The 18,868-nt window shown below is 49.6% G+C and overlaps 1 protein-coding gene across 1 annotated transcript in view; it reads right to left on the bottom strand.

Moving 5' to 3' along the window:
• LOC120850706 (monocarboxylate transporter 12-like) overlaps positions 1 to 18,564 on the bottom strand; it is a 37,150-nt gene extending 18,586 nt beyond the window's left edge. The window contains exons 1-2 of the mRNA XM_040223320.1: positions 18,441 to 18,564; positions 11,626 to 11,787 (exon numbers count right to left, since the gene is read on the bottom strand). Coding sequence (XP_040079254.1) covers positions 11,626 to 11,787; positions 18,441 to 18,564 — 286 coding nt within the window. The remainder of the gene's footprint in view (positions 1 to 11,625; positions 11,788 to 18,440) is intronic.
• Between the last annotated feature and the right edge of the window lie 304 nt (positions 18,565 to 18,868).

The following is an 18,868-nucleotide window of genomic DNA, read 5'->3' as shown; positions in this document are numbered from 1 at the left end:
CGAAGTCTTTGCCGTATTCCAAATTACGGTGAGTGTAGGGGCCACGCAGGTCCGGTTTCTAAAAAGCTTCCGTCAGGCGTCAGTGTTCTTCTGTTTTTCGTGCGTTGCAGTCGCAGCCGTGGTTTTTCGTCTTGAACGGCCGGAATACGTTCATACTAATTTTTTGGTAATATTTGTGAATTTCGTCGGAGTCCATAGAATTATTGTGCTGTGTTTGTTGGACGCGTTTCAACAAAGAACTAACTGCTCGTCGGCGCTCGTGAGACTTCCGCTGATTGTGATCGACCGCCTTCATCCTCGACATTGTGTTTGCGTAGTTTTGTGCTGCCCTAGTCGGATTGTGCATCTATCACGACAGAGAGCTGCTCATCGGCGACGGCGAGAGTTCCGTTGAATGTGAGCAACCGCCTTCATCCTGGACGTTGTGTTTGCGAATTTTTCTGTGGTGCCCGAACCGGATTATGCAAGTATCACGGATTACATGAGATCGGTGTTTTATTTGTAAGTACTCTGCAAGCATGCTTCTGGTAGTAGTCCTGCTTCCGTCTCAATAGACCATTTTACTGTTTACAAGCATGAACTGCTGTTTACGCCTCGATCAACTCCCGGTCGTTCCGTCTCTGCCAGCCTGTCGAGTTTTGCCTACGTCAGCAGAGCTAGAAAGCTTTAAAGTAGGTTTAGGCGAAGGAAAGCCTTATTTAAAGTTTGAGTGCATTTATTTTAAGCCTCGAAGAATTTTGTAGCTTTGTCACAAAAACTTAACACTAGGTCACAAATGCCAGCATTTGAGGTTTGACATGGGTTTCTCGCGAATTCGCGAAAGAAGATGAGGTCCATGCACGTTTTTTCTGGATTCAAAAAATAAAGTGTTCCACATGTTTCAATTTGTTAGCAATCATTTCTGCGTAAATACTTTTTGATGAAGTGCTGTGTTACACATTTAGTATAACTTCTTGTAGCTGAATGAAGTGAGAGTTACTGCGCAGGCGAGCTGGTGAAGGATCATGGTGAAAAAAACCCAAGACTAGGACAAAAAATCGGGACAACACAACACGTCTCAAGACATCTTGAGGCAGTATTGTGTTTTCCCAATTTTTTTGTCACTAGTCTCGGGGTTTACCCACCATGCTCTTCTAGCTGCAGTACACGTTTTTGGTAGGGTGTACTGCTGCCATCACACCCTAATAAATAGGTGTAGAGCAGAATCACTCCTTTCTGTGTAGGGTGTAAGGGATTACACCGGTTTTTGAGGGTGTGAGCAATAACACCATTTTTCTAGGGCGTTTTTGTACACCAATAAGGGGGTGAGTTGTGACCCATGCCATTTACACCAATAAGGGCGTGAAAATGTTTAGTGTGCATAGTTAGCGTCGACTGCGGTACCACGCTACCTGACTGCCATGCTACATTGCCTAGATCCTAAGATTGTTTGCAAGCGTAGCTATAACACGCACGCCATACTCCCCGAATTATTAACAGATAATGTGTCCATGGGCTGGTATCGACGAGAACGCCACGGAAACCATACTGAAATGCGTAACACGTACCCAGATGACATTCTGTACAAAATAGCAGATCATTGACTAGAAAGAGTTCTTAACTGCAAAGAAGAAACGAAGCTCTAAACGCGAGGAGATCGGAATCGAAATCACGATCCCGGTGGTTATTTACCCGACACTTTATAACTGCGCCAAATAAGAGACTTGAGAGAAGGAAACAACCCGTCTACTCGCTGTTCGACCGCGAACGCCAAACGCCAGCGTCCGGCGTCCGTGTTCCTACAGTGAGCCGAGACAAAGACGGCTAGCTTTGCGTTTGTGTATTAATCATTCCAGCGAAAACTCAGGGCTTTGACGTCCCCATGCGCTCTCATCTGAACGAACGTAAACAAACTAGACCAATTAGTCATTTCGTTGCGCATGGCTTCCTTATCCCTAGGGTACAGAAGGTATATTGCCCCGCGCAGGGCCGAGAAAGCAACGCGCAATCACCGACTTCTACAAGGTTCTCGTTTATATTCTTGCTCCGGACGTAAGTTCTGTCATTTATTTCTGCTTTCTTGTTTTACAAAGCGCGTGTTCATTAACGCCCCAAGCGCGCAACGTTCGAGCCTTCTTTGCCGAATCTTAGAGATGGTGACGCACTCTAGATAAGAGGCCACCCGCGACCTTGTCGAGTCAGCCTCACTCCAGCGTTTGATCCTGCCCTTTCGCTGCCATCGACGCCTGCGACGCTAACGCTCTTCTATTTTATTTTGGGCCCAAGTTCGCCCCATTAAACGTTTAGTTTACTTCAGTTTTCGTTGCCTCATCACTTGTCATTCGTGACATTTTGGTGGAGGTGCGGGGTAACGCGTGTCCCTGCAGCGTACCCCTCTGAGGGCCCGCAGTGCAAGTCCGACACCGATCCCACGTAGACCCAACGAAGAGATTACCGAGACCCAAATAAGTCGCCGCACCCAAGGCCTACACCCGGAATGCGGACTTCTGCCAACCAAGACCAAGCAACCAGCGAGGCCGACGATGGACCACACTCTAAAAAAAAGGGGTGTAGTGGGTACACCCACAGGGGGTGTAAGTGCTGCCACATATACTACACCCATAAAGGTGTACAAGTACGCCTCAAAACGAGGTGCATATATACACCCTCCTTAGGGGTGCACATGTGCACCCTTTTATACACCATCAGAATTCGGGGGTGCACAGATACACCCCATACTGGGGTGTGTTACTACTCCTTTCTTACACCCTCACTGTCGTTTCGGTGTGCAGGTACACCCCAATTTAAGGTGTACAAGTATTCTCTTCTCTACACCCACCAACGGGGTTTGCTATTACACCGTTGTTTACACCCACGCCGCTCATAGGGAACAGAGATACACCCGCCAACAGGGTTTACTATTACACCGTTTTTTACACTCACCCACTCATATGGAACATATATACACCTCATTCAATGATGTACCATTACACCTCTTTGTCCCACCTACCTCAAGGAAACCTGTAAAAAATATACGCGCCCAGGTGGTTGCAAAAAGGCAGGTAAACAGACACAACGGATTGTTTTCAAATCTCCAATAAGTTTATTAGACAGTCTATTCCGTAAACAAGTACAAACGTGCAAGCAATCTGTGATATGTGAAGATGTACAACGAAGCTGTTACACAACTGAGGAGATTACTGAGCGAACAAGAACCGGGGTGATTCTTAGGTAGTGTCTATTCTCTCAGCAGCCGGCAGAATTATTTGCCCGAAATCGTGCCGGCAGTCGTCACTCATTGGCGATATAATCACTTCATCGAACGACGATTCATCGACAGCTCAGGTTAGCTCTTCTTTTTTCTTTTTTGTAATGAGCCGCCCCAGACTATATGCGCGAGGTGATATATACGGGTATCACAGGTAGGGTAAACATTTTTTTAATAAGCCGCCGCATACTGTCGCCACGAAGCGACGTGAACGGGTGGGCTGGGTCGGTGAGCACGCGCCTCAGAGACACACGCACGACGAAATGTCCCTACAGCGTGTATTTCGCGTAACGAGTGACGGTGAAACGTTAATGTCGACGAAACGTGTCTAGAAAACGTGTATCAACGAAAAGGTGTCCATGAAACGCGTGTTCACAAAACGCCGGGCGAATAAGAAAGTCACCTGCAGTTATCACATGATTGTAGACAGCTAATGGAAGGCGACTGCCGATAGAATTTCGGAGAAATTATTCTCCCGGCTGCTAAGAAATAGACACTGCCTAAGTTTAGACGTAATCCGGAACGGAACGGTCAATTGCTGCAAAGGAGTAGGTTGCAGCGCACTTACGATGGAAATACCGGACTTGAAATATGTAATCCGAGATAGATGTTGACACGGGCACTGCAGAACTACACAAACACAAACACGGAAAGAAAGGGGTCTGTGAAGATTTAACACGATGTGGCAGAAGAAGTGATTTGCCAAACCGAACACTAAACGCATCAGATGAATTCCTTGGGCTTTTTTTGAAGAAATCGCTTGTTGCCAATGCACGTTGGACTTTTCTAACACTGGAAGCCTTGGTACACTCGAATACGTTGTCACGGACGAAATCTCTGGCAGCCCCGCTGGTCGCAGCACAGCACACAAGAAACTAGGCCGGGAATCAGACATTCCCGGATCGGAAAGAGCTACTACGTCACCCGTGAAACCTTTGCCACATGATCACGCTCCTGCCATTACCCGACGACTGCGTAGCCTCTTCCACGCTTTCAGCTTAGGGAGAGAAAGAAAGGAGAGGAGTATACAAAAATAGCAGCTCCTTCAAGGCCAAAAGTGGTCGCCCTCGCAAAGGCTTATCTTCAGGGTTATCCCAACAATGAACGCAGCTAGAGGATTTGTCCCCTATATCCTCTTGAAAGTTCGACCCAAAGTTAATAGTGCAGTGGATGCTACCCGTGGCCTTGGCCTTCAGGCAGGTGCCGTGCTCTGCCTTATCTCTAGCTTGGAGACTGTAGTCACGTGATCCTACCCGGAGCCCCGATTGGTCTAAAACAAGCATAGCGTCTACTCTACTGTCAATACCGAATGAACAAAACAGTTCCATACTTCCTAAGAAACTGCCCAACCCAAAAGTGACCCCCAAGAAGGCATCCAAGCACACGCTGGTCGGGGCGCGTGGCTAGCGTTGCGGTGCACTGATACACCTAGAGGTTTTTAAGGGAGAGGAGGATGCTCATTGTCGGTGCACAAATACACTGGCTGGGCAACGGAGGGTGCATCTTTCAGGAAAGGGGTGCATGTGCTGCTGATGCACCCGACTACACCCATTTTTTCTTAGAGTGCACCAGTCGTCACAGACCCCGACCGCCGCCGCCGTCTACCTGCCCGTCGCCCAGCGGACCCCAACGACCTTCCATGGCAAGACCCACGAGCACGTGGAGGACTGGCTTCTGCCCTATGAACGTGTAGACGCCATAATGGATGAATCACTGAGCAGCGCCTCCAAAACCTATACTTCTCTTAGTAGGGTACCGCGAGGCAGTGGTTCGAGAACCACGAGGCTTCACATCTGTATCGCCGGCCTGAAGGAGACATTCACAAACCAGACACGACTACAGCGAGCTGAAGACCTCCTGCAAGTAAGGACTTAAGGGCCCAACAAAACGGTCACCGCCTTCGTTGAAGAGGTCCTCTGCCTGAGCAGCCGCGCCGACCCTCAGTCCACCGAGGAGAAGCTGCGCGTCCTGATTAGAGGCGTGAAGAGTGTCATCGTTGCGGCTTTGTTCGCAACCCAGAAACTGCTGTCGATAAATTCGTTGCCGAAGCAACTAACATTGAACGTGCCCTGTCGATGCGAGCCAGGCACTACAATCGATTCGCCGGCTTCGATGCTGCTTCGGTGATTGCATGGTCGCCACATGACCTAGGCAGCCTCGGTGTCGACAAGCTTTGCCAGATCATCCGCGACGTCGTTCGGGAGGAGGTGCTGTCCACTGCCGATCGCCCAGCCTCGCTCTCCATGACCGAAGTAGTGCGAGCGGAGGTGCAGCAAGCCTTCCAGCCGTAGGCACCCGTCGACCTGCCACCACCGGAACAACCAACGGTGAGCTACGCCGCCATGGCCCGACGACCACCACCTGCTGCCCGTCAACCTCCAGCACCACGACGACGGGACGCACCAGCACAGCCGTATCCCGACGCTGCGGCGATCGACCTCAGTACATCCGGCGAGAACAACCGGCGCCCAGGAAGACCGACGTGTGGTGAACGGCGGTTCGGCGCCCGCTTTGCTACCACTGCGGTGAAATTTAACGGACCACATCTACCGGCGATGCCCCTACCGCCAGCTGGGCCTACGAGGGTTTGCGCCCAACGACCCTCGACTACGTCTTGGAGAGCGACTTTGGGACATCGAGGACTACCTCCATCGCTTTTCATCTCCTGAGTCGTCTCCCCGCCTAGGATTTTGTTCACATTCTCCCCGACACTCGCCATCGCCCTTCCGCCGGTTTCGCCGAGACAGCATGTCATCCATCGTTTCCCGTCAGGAAAACTAAGCGCGGCAATGCTGGGAGATGGTGTTGCCGAACCCGACCGATGCCAAGATCCTCCAAGATCGTCGGAGCCCTCTTAAGGCCGGTTCAGACACCTGCGTTTGAGAGCGTTTGACTGCGTTGCGTCGAGAACCGAAAGCGAGTCACCCGCACATCTGTGCTTCGTATGAAGCGTGGAATCCAATTCAAGGAATCATCTTGCCACGCGATATAAGCAACAGGGATGTCCTGGTTTCTCGCTGCCGCAACGCAGTCAAACGCAGTCAAACGCAACTGTCTGAACCAGACTTTACTCTAACGCCGGAACGCTCCGAAACGACGTTTTCGTAACAGTCCCGAATAACCTCAACGTTATCATCGACGGCCACGGCTCTACGGCACTCGTTGACACCGGAGCAGACAACTCCGTTTTGAGCGGGAGACTCTCTCGTCGCCTTCGGGAAGTTACAACGTCGTGGGACGGAATGCAGATACGAACCGCCGGCGGACATCTCGTCACACCTGTCGGCAGGAGCACTGCTCGCGTTCAGGTCCACGGTAAAACCTTCCCTGTGAAGTTCGCTGTCCTGCAGGACTGTTCGAGGGACGTCATGAATGGACTTCTTGTGTGAATACGGCGTGATCATCGACCTTGCGGAGAACAAGCTGACGCTTCGGAAACCTGTTCCATTAACGGAAGATCTCAAAGCGACGTTAGCTGCAATGATAGACCTTATCAGCCACGCAAACCTGCCGCCGCTGTCGACTGTCTTGGTGACCGTCAGTACCGAAGAAGCCACCGGCGGTGTAGCACTATTGGAGGGAAGCGCCCAGCTTCTCCTTAGACGAGGGTCTGGCATTGCAAGAGGCGTAACCGATATCCCGGATGGACGTACCGTGGCTCTTGTCCCCAACTTCCGGCAAGAGCCTCAGCACCTTACAAAGGGTACAGGTGTTTGCTACGCCGAGGAAATTCAGGACTCACCCGCGATCGCCGTGATCTCAGAAGACGCTTCGCCGACGCAGCACAAGAGAACCACGCCGTCAGAGCTCGACATCGACCCGTTTTTTCTAGCCCCACAGCGACAACAGCTGTCTCACGTTCTCGCTTAGTTCAGTGAGTGCTTCGCCACATCGTCAAGGCTACGCCAAAACAGCGGTTGCGAAGCATCGAATTGCTACTGACGATGACGTACAGAGTTTCAGTGAAGGAGAGGGAAACCATTCAGAAAAAAAGTCCAAGAAATGCTTGACGCCCATATTATCCAGCCTTCAAGCAGTCCATGGGCCTCTCCAGTTGTGCTGCTGAAGAAGAGAACGGAACTCTTAGGTTCTGCGTGGGCTATAGGCGGCTGAACGCTGTTACAAAAAGAGATGTCTATCCGCTCCCCCGCATAAATAACACCCTCGATCGTTTACGCCACACCCGATACTTTTCGCCGATAGACTTGAAGAGTGGCTACTGGCAGATTGAGGTCGATGAACAAGACCGCGAGAAGACTGCCTTCGTCACGCCCGATGGACTCTACGAGTTCAATGTGATGCCCTTCGGACTCTGTACGGCGCCGGTGACTTCGCAGTGGGTCGTGGATACCGTGTTAACGGGACTGATCGAAGTGCCAGAGCTGCCAGGTTTACCTGGACGACGTGGTCGTATTTTCGCACGACTTCGACGAGCACTTAAACGGCTTAGGGTCGTGCTCCAAGCCATCAAAACCGCAGGGCTCAGCCAACAAACTGCCACTTCGCCTACGGTGAACTTAAGCTCCTTGGCCATGTCGTCGGTAGCGAAGGGGTACGCCCTTACCCCACGAAGACATCCGACGGAGCCGAAGTTCCTCGACCATCGGACAAGACGGCCATCCGCAGAATCCTGGGGCTGTGCGCGTGCTACATGCGCTTTGTTCAAGATTTCGCAAAAAATTCGGCGCCCCCCACAAATCTTACGAAAGACGCCGTGAAGTTTCAATGGGCAGAAGAACAAGAGCGGATGGTCAACGAACTGAAGCGAAGACTTCAGACACCTCTGATCCTCGCACATTTCGACCACTACGCCGAAACCGAAATTCAAGCGCATGCAAGTAACTCTGGACTTGGCGCGATATTGGTACAGATACAGGAAGGCACGGAGCGGGTCATTGCCTACGCAAGTCTGATAGTGTCGAACGCAGAGAAAAATTACTGCACGACAGAAAAAGAATGTCTCGCAGTCGTATGCATGATCACGAAGTTTCGTGCGTAGATATACGGAAACCTGTTCCGCGTGGTCACACACCACTGCTCACTCTGTTTGCTTGCCAATCTCAGAGACCCTTCGGACGCCTTGCTCGGCGGAGTGTTCGACTCCAAGAATTCGAAATGACGGAAACATAGTGACGCCGACTGCATGTTCAAAGCCCCCGTCAAAACGTCAGGCCAACACCGACGGTAATGTCGACGAGTGTTTCCTAGGTGCCGTGGACACCGACGACATGGCAGGACTTCAGCGGGACGATCCGGAGTTGAGCGCCTTGGTTGAGCATCTCGAATGACGAGGAAGTACCATTCCTCTTATCTTTTCACGAGCCGTGCCGACCTTCGCTATTCGACGAGTTGTCTTTATAAGAAGAATATCGGAACCAGTCATTCGCCGTGGCTTCTGGTAGTTCCTACCAGCCTTCGAGAAGAGATTTTTCAAACCTGCCACGACAATCCGACTTTAGGACACCTAGGTGACAGCCGGACACTATCCCGAATACCTGAAGAATACGACTGGCCCAAGCTTCCAAAGACCGTTCATCTCTACACACGATCGTGCCACGAGTGCCAGCGACGCAAGAAACCACCGTCAAAGCCAGTAGGTGTCCTTTAGCCGATTACCCCTCCAACCAAGCCGTACCACCAAATTGTAATGGATTTGCTCGGTCCCTTCCCACCGTCGACGATGGGAACCGGCTGGATAATTGTAGCCATAGATTATCTTACACGTTACGTCCAGACGAAAGCACATCCGTTAAGGGCTTCTGTCAAAGTCGCCAAGTTCTTAATCGAGTTCATCGTCCTCCGGCATGGCGCCCCTGAAGTCCTTATCACAGATCGAGGGTCATCGTTCATGGCGCAGTTGACCCAAGATATCCTTCGTCCAAGCCACAAGGACCACCGTCGAACAACTAAATACCATCCGCAGACCAACGGGTTGACGGAGCGGCTCAGCAAAAGAATCGCCGACATGGTCTCTATGTACGTCGGCGTGGAGCACAAGACCTGGGACGAAGTGCTGCCCTACGTCACGTTTGCCTATAACGCGGCAGTGTAAGAGACCACGGGAGTGACGCCTTTCCATCTGGTGTATGACCGGAAGGTGACGACTATGCTAGACTCCATGTTGCCGCACAAGCCAGTCGACGAAAGGAGCGAGGACGCCCAGGTGGTTGTTCAACGGGCAGAAGAGGTCCGCCAGATAGCCAGACTACGAATTCAAGACCAGGAACACGTCGACGCCGGCCGGTACTGTGTTCGCCGGCGTGACGTCCACTTTCATCCCGGGGACAGAATATGAGTCTGGACACCCATTAGGCGACGTGGGCTCAGCGAGACGCTTCTCAAACGCTACTTTCGACCCTACAAGGTTCTTCGCCATCTCAGGGACTTAAACTACAAGGTACTTACCGACGGAACTCGACCATCAAGACGACTCCAACTGCAACCTGTAACTAGTCCACGTCGTGCGCCTCAAGCCGTATTACGAATGATACAATTTTGGACTCTCGTCAAACTGTGAACCATGAACTATGGCTTGCGATTCTGCTGTCTTTTTGTTGCGGATTCGTGTTTTCGGTTTGTGCTGTATCGGGACGATGCGCTTTTAAAGGGCATAATGCCGCGCGTAGGGCCGAGAAAGCAACGCTCGGTCACGGACTTCTAGAAGGCTCTCCTTTATTCTTGCTCCAGACTTATATCATTTATTTCTGCTTTCTTGTTCTAGAAAGTGTGTTTTCATTCTCGTCCCAAGCGCGCGACGCTTCAGCCTTCTTTGCCGAATCTTCGAGATAGTGACGCACTCTAGATAAGAGGCCGCCCGCGACCTTGTCGAGTCCGTCTCGCTCCAGCGTTTGTTCCTGCTGTATCGCCGCATCAACGCCTGCGACGCTAACGTTCGTCTATTTTTGGGGGGCACGAGTTCGCCCCATTAAACGTGTAGTTTACTTCAGTTTTCGTCGCCTCATCGCTTGTCATTCGTCGTGCTTATCGTGCTTTAATAGACCCGTTTCTAAAGATTGCCCTCTGCTGGCAGCTCCGGAGCTTCTGCACAAGGGCGGTCTAAAACTGCAAAGTCACGGCACCTTTATGCGTTTTGTTTTGCTAGAAGTCAAAACAGACCCACAGAATAAGGAAAAAAGCGCAGTGACGTTGTACTTTCGATGCTATTTGATTGGCTCCTCAGCTCCTAGCGTTAGGCGAGCTCCGTAGTTCGTTATCTTATGGAATGGCTGCAGGCACGTTCTACGATGTCAGTTGTTCCGCCATTGTGCAGCGGTTCAGAGTTTCGACCTTTTAATAATCGGCACGTGCCTTTCGAAATTGGTCTATTAAACAGTGGTGACACAAAACGAAGCCTATTTTCTTCGCAAAACAATCCACCTTTTCTTTCGTGTTGAATCGAACGTTTCAATAACAACGCTCTGGCGAGTCCATCGCTGCGTTTATTGTTGTTTCCTTTCCAAAGCAACGAACGCGAGCGTTCATGGATTTGGAGGTCGCAAGCGGACGTCCGGATTTCTAAGGCATCTGGCGTATACGCGTGCTTCTCTTCCATTTACGCCATTGTGGCATCCGATAATGAGACATGTACCTCTAGGTGTGTGCGGTTCATTTTACAGCCATTAAATAATCAACATTACTAGAGTATCCACACTCAATTTGCCCATTGTCTCGTTGGCGCCATGATTACGTTCTATTGCTCAGGGCGGGCGCAATTAACGATACAGTTAGCGATTCCAAATTGCGATTTCCCGAGTTTTATACCGGGTTTCAAAAGTGCAATAGATTTCTGGAAGACGGAAAAAGGTTTCCCGCGATTTAAAATTAAGAGTCGGAAAGTAATGAACAGTAAGTAATCTTTTAGCAAAGGATGGCAAAATCAATGTTACTCTGAAACTTAGCGTCCTTTAGTAGCTCTAGATAATTGAACGGAGGCCACTTGTGACTTGAGAAATAACATTCCAAAGCCACGAATTCGAAAAATGCAAAAGTCAGACGCGACTGTTTTGTGCAGCCTTCACCTGCATCTTCCGTGTGCTATTTAGTTTACGCTACGTCAATATGATAAGTATAGATGGTTCAAATTTTTACCAATAATCGCTGACTCCATTTTTAAGAACCCACAACTTTTAGCAGCTCAAAATAATCTACACACTACAAGAAAAGTGGTCTCTATAGAAAACAGCCCAAATGAAGATAGCCTGAATTCAATTGTCATTGAAGGCTTATTACTTTCTTCAATTGTCATTCAAGGAAGTAATTAAACCTTTTGCCTTGGGGCAATGGAAGTTTAATTACACAGATACAACTATGTTTATTGCAACAATCCTGGAGCCAGCGAATTGCGCATCGCGAATACGTGCACAATGCCTGAGACCTACCATTAACAGCACCGTAGAAGCCAGTGATGAAGGCTACGTTGGGTGCAAAATAGCACACAGCGATCGCTACGGGGCCAAGAAATGAGCATCCGAGGAGCACAGCACGAGAGCAGGAACGTCGGCAGATGAAGCCAAACAGTAGATCAGAAATAAAAGCATAGTCTTCTCTAAACCGGAAAGTAAAAATCTAGGCTACTCAGAAGATTTTATTTGTCCAGTCATCGATGAATAACCACAGTCACTAGGGCCAAAGCTTCTAGATAACATGGCAAACTACGTGCTTCTTACAATTACCACAACTGCAAGTTTTAGGAAGCTAATGGCGACGCAGAGCATCAGAATCAGCTTAAAAGCGCATTTTGGTCCCGCAGATGTCACTGTGATGACGTCTAAATGCTAAGTTCACGTGCTTTGTTTGTTGTAAGCGGCGTTGGTGTATGCGGGAGATCGCATATAAAAGAATCATATGCGCTAAACTAAAGCTTTGCTCAAAGTAAATTTAAAGCATATACTTACAGACGCAATATATACGACTGGCATAGTTACTCTAGAATTTATTCTGTTTTTGCGTAGTAAGTCCTCTTTAGTTTGTGCTAGGTAGGTTATAAGAGTTTTCAAACCCAGAAATGGGAATATTTTTTTAGTTATTAAGTGACATACTCGTTAAGCAAAACATGTCTTAGTAACGCGGTGTGAATGTTGAACATCAACATTTCCTCGCCTGAATCTGAACACATGGGAAAAAAAGCTCGACACATAATTTCATTTTCTAATTCCCTAGTTTATCAAGGGCTCGAGAATTCCGTCTTTAAAAAAATAATTTGTGGAAGGGTTGACCGAGTATTTAAAGGGAAACTTTGGTTGAAAACGAAACCAAAATAACTGATTTCGCTTTAGTGGCACGAAATATGATCCCAGTAGAAATAATACGTCAAGGTAAAGCCTAGCAGCTCTGTAGCATGTGCCTAACGGGTTAGCTTTTAGTCGAGCAACACTGGGCGACGCTTACCGCAGCAGAACCTGATGTCCCGTCACAGTGGTGCTGCGGTTGATTCCGCCCGTGGTACCGCGTACTGCAGCACCACCGTAGCGTCACATCGCGGTCGTACAGCTGACATCAGTGTAGCCATTCTTCTCTAGCAGATAGCTTTGGTTTTGCCGTACACAACCGAAATCAAACTTTGATCCGTAATAATATTTTTAAAACCACACAAAACTGTAAAACTACAAACAATAAAAAAAAAAGTTCAGCCTTTCCACTCTCATGAAGAAGGAAGACCAGCGCAGCTGTACTCCATACGCTGCCGCAACGCGCAAGCGCCCGATTCCCGCTTCTTGTCCGACACGCCGCCGATCGCGGACACGTCTCCGGCGAACCAGAGTCGGTCGCACACGGCGCACGTGAAGCCAAACGGGTTCCCCACAAACTCCCTCCGGAACCTCGCCGTCGCACCCGGGAACGGTTCAGCCGGCGTGGAGTGCAGTCGTCGCCCGGCCTCGCGCTTGCGCTTCGCCTCCGTGGCACGATCGTCGTGCGTGGCGTCGGCCCGCCGGCGCCCTTTACATCGCTGGTTGTGTTCTTGGCGGCGGCTTTCCAGGCGAGCGACGTGCTTTTTGACAAGGGAATTTGAAGCCCTGGACGCAGTGGAAGTCGAGGTGACAGCGGCTTTGCGGCGGTTGCGGACCCATTCGCGCTGCCGCGTACGTCGCCGCTGCTTCCGCAGCCCCGCTCCCTTCCCCGAAAGGGCGCGGGGCCGACCCATCGTGAGTCCAAACCGAAACTGATAAGAGCGTAGGAAACAGCGCGCAAAACAGACGAGGACGAAGAAATAACGTGGCGAGCGCTGCGCGCGTTACGTGTGCTTTTCTTCCTCGTCGTCTGTTTTTCGCGCTGTTTCCTACGATGAATTCCCACCAACGCGCCAAACTATCAATTCTTCTATGACAGCTAGAAAGGTTGCCGTCATCTATGAGCGACGGCGGAAACCACACTGGTTGTGTGCTTGCCGCCGTCGCTTATAGATGGCGGTAGCTGTCCAGGTAGGCTTGTGTCGACATACCGGACACGATCCTGGGAAACCTAGCCCTTAACACCTCCGCTGTAATATATATATATATATATATATATATATATATATATATATATATGTATAAACGAACGTATGCAGATGAATGAACCGTAATTAATTCAATGAATCAAAGAATCAAAGTTTTCAGGAACCCGCCGAAAGCCAAAAACGGCGGAGCCAGGATTTGAACTCTGGGTTTCCCAATGTCCGGTCGGGTGCGCTAACCTCTACACCCCAGGCCCAGAGTTCAAATCCTGGCTCCCCCGTTTTTTGGCTTTCGGCGGGTACCTGAAAACTTTGATTCTTTTATTCATTGAATTAATTAGGGTTCATTCATCTGCATATGTTCGTTTATATCCTCCTCGGAGACCACGTACGATGGTGTGAAGTGCCCGTGTTTTATATATATATAGCTTGTAATTTAGAGACACTGACTGAGCTATAAACAGTCGTTGTCCCTAATTTGAAAATATTGACCGGAGTTGCCATTTAAGCAATAATCTATTGCGAAAAAGTTGCCAATTTTAAGTATTGTTCATGATCTTCGTCCAAATGTTTCTTGATGTAATTGTGGTACGCCCTTTACATTCATTTCATCTCTTTCTTCCATCTCTTGTCTGCGTCAAGCATTTCAGGTATAACGAATGACTTGCATTTGAGAACTGAACGCTTCTATTGTTCGTTTGAGCTTAAAGGGACCCTGCAACCACTTTTTTACTGGTTTTTAACTTCTACCGAACTGAACGCGCTGAACGTAGTAACTTAGTAAACTGTTTTTTTTTCTTTTTTTATAATTCGCTTCATATTAAAAGTTATAGGCACATTAATCATTAATATTACAAAAACAAGCGAAAAATAAGATTCTTCATGACCTCCCTGGTCCTGGCTTGGGTGGCCAATGGTAGAGGCGAAGCGACTGGCCGATCGGCTGCGGCTTACGTTGATGGCTGTTTCCCCTGCAGCCGCGTGCACTTGCTTCAGCCCTCCACCGCGCTTGCTGACATGAAATTGCTGGGTCTGTCGGACTTGGAGCTTCGAATCCTCGATAGAAATACGGAGCTCGGAGTACTACCGTACGAGGACATGTGGTCACGCCACGCACACGCGTGGCTGCCCGATGGACCTGGCGTAGCCACCCTAACCGGAGTTGTCCTTGCCCGCGAACCGTGGTGACTGACGAATGGCGGGAGCGAAGGGGAAGACGGGAAAAGGAGGTGAGGTTGAGCAGAGGGACCTACGCGGGAATAAGAATTGATTTGGGACGCTCACGTGAATTCTGTGTACTTATAATGCAATTAAATGCAAAGGTGCAAGCGAGCTGGACATGAATGGCGAAAATAATCCCTGGAGAAGGGGAACAAGAGGGACAAAAGACGAACATAAATCTCCAAACGCAGCTAGGTGACTGGTGAGCGACCGAAAAAATCCGCCTGGTCCGGGTATCGAACCCGGGACCTCTCCATTACAGGTGGAGCGCTCTACCAACTGAGCTAACCAGGGTTTTTTTTTTTTTTTTTTCTTTATTGCAAAGGCAAAACATAAACAGTCAACACGTTAAAAATGGTCTACAACACTTTTTGTAGAGCACATTAAAAACCTCTCATCTTAAGGAGAGGCTCACAAATGCCTAGCCAGTCGGGCTTCGGCTCACGGTTTGAAAGAACACTTTCTACTCGCCTAATGAGGCTGAGCTAACCAGGGGTTAGACGTCAGTAGAGCAAACGGGTTTTACCAGCCGCCACCAGTCTAACGCCAACAAGGGTGAAGCTTGCAAATTTAAGGTTATACTTATAATGTAATTAAATGCAAAGGTGCAAGCGAGCTGTACATGAATGGCGAAAATAATCCCTGGAGAAGGGATTATCCCTTCTCCAGGGATTATCTTCACCTCGGTATACTTCTTCGCCTACGCTGCGTCCCAACAGACACTCCTCAGCGTCGGAATCGCGCTGGCGAAGCCTCTTGGCCCCAACTCGACGACGCTCAAGTTCCGGACAAGTCCGGGCGGGTCTCCCGTGCTTTCGCAAGGAGACAACTTCGTACTTTCGCTTTTTGCAAGAATGTGCCGCCGGCGTCGTGCGTCGTCTGCTGGGATCCTTGGGGCATGGCCTCCGATATCCCGAAGAGAGCGAGCTTCGGAATCATACGAGGGGCGCTTGCGCCGCCTCTTCCACCGCTTCCACCGCTTCCACCGTTTGATGGCGGGTATGTCCAAGGGTGATTTCTTGTTCCCGTACTTTCTGAAATGCATTTGTTTCTTTTCTCATCTAAAATACTTGAAAAAAAGTACTTTCAAAAATATTTGAAACAGTTTGCGCCTCTTAGATTTTGTATTTTGATTAAAATAAAAGCTTTTAGAATCTCTGACCAGTCGTAAGGCAGGAGCTGACCAGGACCCACAACGTCACGAATTCGTTCACATGCCGCACTGATATTCCGTTACTCTCTCCGTGCCCGCTGGGTTGTCCGAACCACAAGAAATGTGGAAACTCCAAAATTGGTAAAAAAAAAAAATTGTTGTGTGTATGTTTATACAGCCGGAAGTTAGTCTGCCTCAGTGGGCGTCTCGTGTCTCAGCTGTAGATGAGTACTCTAGCCAGTGCTGTACAACCGCTATCCTGGGTTCTTTAACGTGCACCACACAGTAGTGACACACGACCGCACGCCGGTACGATGCTTATACAGACCGAAACGGGCAGGTGTGGGGATTGAACCCAGGTTACCTGGGTTCTGCAAAATTAGTAGGCGCTTAAATGGGATTGCAGGGCCCCTTTAAGTCGAGACGCAGCCGACACTACGAGGTAACTGAACCAGTCAAACAGCGTCTAAAGCGCCAGTCACTAGTCCTTTTTTGTTTTGATTGGTTCAGCGATCTTGGAACACGTGCATAAACATGACAAACACAGTGATGGGGCGCTTTGGATGCTCTCTGATTGGTATCATCAGCTCGTAGCGTCGGCGTCGACTGTACTTTGGGTAAAATATAGTATATCGCGACAGCAGCCACTGGCCGCTTTTACATGGACATGCATGCTGCAGTAGCCTATCGAATTGAGACGGAACCAGTCACACGCGCCCTTTTCTTCTTTTTACAGGAGAGCTGTTAAGGGCTAGGTTCCCCAGGATCGTGTCCACCAGCAAAAAAATGATGACACCGAACTCTGGACAGCTACCACCATCTATGAGCGACGGCGGCAACCAGACAATTGGTTGCCGCCGTCGCTCAGAGATGGCGGCAACCTTTCTTCGGAGGGAGAAGAACGGGAGCGGAACGAGCCGGCGATGTGCTCAGCAACGCGAATGGTGCCGCAACCACCGCGAGGCCGCTGCCGGCTTAAGTTCCACTGCGTCGAGAGCTTCAGATTCCCTTGCGAAAGAAGAGCAGATCGCTCGCTTGGAAAGCCGCCGTCGAGAACAGAAGCTACCAGCTCCGCTTCTCTTCCTACTGCACCAGAATGGAAAGGCTGAAAGTTTCAGAGCGCAGCTCTTAGGGGCCCCTTCCCGGCTTGAACGGCGTCGCCGTCGCCGTCGCCGTCGGCGTCGCTGTCGGCGTCGCTGTCGGCGTCGGCGTAACCAAGGTCACCCCAAGCTCACGCGACCCCCCAAGGTCATCCCAAGGTCACGTGGCCCCCAAGGTCACCCCAAGGTCACGTGACCCCCAGAGGTCACGTGAACCCCAAGGTCACGTGACACCCAAAGTCACGTGACCTTCCGCCGAGGTCACGTGACCTCCCCGATGACGTCATCGCCACTGATGACGTCACCGGCATCCACATCGTCATCGTCACCATCACTAATGACGTCATCAGTGACGTCACTGATGACCTCACCGGCATCCGCATCGTCATCGTCATCATCACTGATGACGTCATCAGTTACGCCACTGATGACGTCACCGGCATCCGCATCGTCATCGTCATCATCACGGATGCCGGTGATGTCATCAGTGACGTCACTGATGACGTCATCGGAGTCCGCATCGTCATCGTCACTGATGACGTCATCAGTGACGTCACTGATGACATCACCGGCATCCGCATCGTCATCGTCATCATCAAGATGACGTCATCTGTGACGTCACTGATGACGTCACCGGCATCCGCATCGTCATCGTCATCATCACGGATGACGTCATCAGTGACGTCACTGAGGACATCATCGGCATCGTCAGGTGACCCCCCAAGGTCACGTGACCCCCAAGGTCACGTGACCCCCCCCAGGTCACTTCACCCCCCAGTACCCTTCCCTCCTCCTCCTCCTCAAGAGCTGCGCTCTAATTCGGTGTTACAGGAAGTTGTAAACGACTTTCACTTTTTCTCTACCCAATCGAAATCGTCATTCTCGATTCGATGCGCTACGGTCGCATCCTTATATCTGCGACATCTAACAGTTGAAAACGTACAGCTACTTACTTCATACAAAAAAAAAATTGTATAATGTTTCGCTATCTGGATTCTGGTACTGAAAATATATCTGGATTCCATCAGCATTTCAGTTTTTCGGAAATTATTCTTCTGCCTGTAATCTAGATTTCAAGTTCCAGAAACAATTCCAGGTTAGACTTTCAATTCCATAATCTAGATAGTGAAAAGTTATACTGGGTTTTTCGGTAGGTAATCATATTTACGCTTCTAACCACGTGCTGCGTTTTGTGGCATTTTTATTGGCAAATACAGCAATCTTCTTTTCTACCTAGCGATATGAAGCTTCTTAAGCTGTCTATAGTTGAATATCGAGTACACTTACTGGCAAAGCTTGTGACGACATCGAAGATGGTCAGCGGCCACGTTGCCTCCTCGCGGGACACTTGGAATGTTTCGATGATACCGACGTAGACGATGCCGAAAACCCTGAATCCCAGGCTCCCCATGAACAAACACAAGCTGCAGGAAAGCACAATGATCCAACTCCATCGGGAATCTAGCCCAAAGACTGGATGCCTCTTCAGAGATTCCATGACAGCGACGTTCTGAGACGGAACAGTTCCTAACTAAGCACTTCTGAAATAAAAAGAAAAACAAAACAAGCAATTAAGTTACTCTGTTTTGACCCTTTTATTTGCGTTGTAAAAATTTCTCGTGTTACCTGTGCTCGGGCAAATGTAGGTTGTTCAGCGTAAAACCTCGTGTACAAGACTCGCGATTATTTTGTGCACAAGAATTATGAGTGTCAAA

The sequence above is a fragment of the Ixodes scapularis genome, unplaced genomic scaffold (genome assembly GCF_016920785.2).
Source record: "Ixodes scapularis isolate PalLabHiFi unplaced genomic scaffold, ASM1692078v2 ptg000490l_1___fragment_3__unscaffolded, whole genome shotgun sequence".
In the NCBI taxonomy this organism is placed as follows: domain Eukaryota; kingdom Metazoa; phylum Arthropoda; class Arachnida; order Ixodida; family Ixodidae; genus Ixodes; species Ixodes scapularis.
Note: the sequence above shows the minus strand (reverse complement) of the source record. Positions and strands in the feature narration are given on the sequence as shown.